Below are 569 nucleotides of genomic sequence, written 5' to 3' on the forward strand. Positions count from 1 at the left end.
TTCAAAGCATTATTTAGTTTTTAGTTAACCCTTATGCATTTTCCTGGATGAACAGTGTACCAAGACCAGAATTTTAGAAAAAGGTATAAACTGAGATGAAAAATTAAATTCATTGTTCTTTTTCTGATTTCCTTTTTATTACTTAAATTGTACACAAAGACATGAATGTCTGTATATTTTCTCTTGATTTATAGTTTTCATTGTTTCCATCATTTCCAATTATCAGTTTAAAAAATCTAGCACTTTTTATTAGAGAAATAGAATAAACCGCAAATTCCCTTGCAGACTATGTCCTTTGCTTATTGTGAGCCAAGACCAGGAATTTATGAAGGAAAAGGCCAGGATTGTAAAGGACACTGGATTTGATCCCGTATGGATTCCAGTAGATAAAGTGAATGAAAAATACAAGTAAGTATGTAATCTTGAAGTTAATCTTGAAGTAATGGAATGTAGAAAGGATGTGTTTCATTTATGTAATTTGTTCTGATGATGAAAGTCATTTTATTGTTATGAGGAAATTTATTCTTAAACTCTCACTATAGACAGAATAATTTTCTTGTTGAAATTGT

The 569-nt window shown here is 29.3% G+C and overlaps 1 protein-coding gene across 1 annotated transcript in view; it reads left to right on the forward strand.

Moving 5' to 3' along the window:
• Positions 1-285: 285 nt before the first annotated feature.
• LOC119594184 (peroxisomal sarcosine oxidase-like) overlaps positions 286-569 on the forward strand; it is a gene marked incomplete at its 5' end in the record, with an annotated part of 59,772 nt that continues 59,488 nt past the window's right edge. The window contains 1 exon segment of the mRNA XM_037943254.1: positions 286-408. Within this exon segment, the coding sequence (XP_037799182.1) occupies positions 286-408 (123 nt within the window).

Source organism: Penaeus monodon, chromosome 33 (genome assembly GCF_015228065.2).
Source record: "Penaeus monodon isolate SGIC_2016 chromosome 33, NSTDA_Pmon_1, whole genome shotgun sequence".
Taxonomy (NCBI): Eukaryota; Metazoa; Arthropoda; class Malacostraca; order Decapoda; family Penaeidae; genus Penaeus; species Penaeus monodon.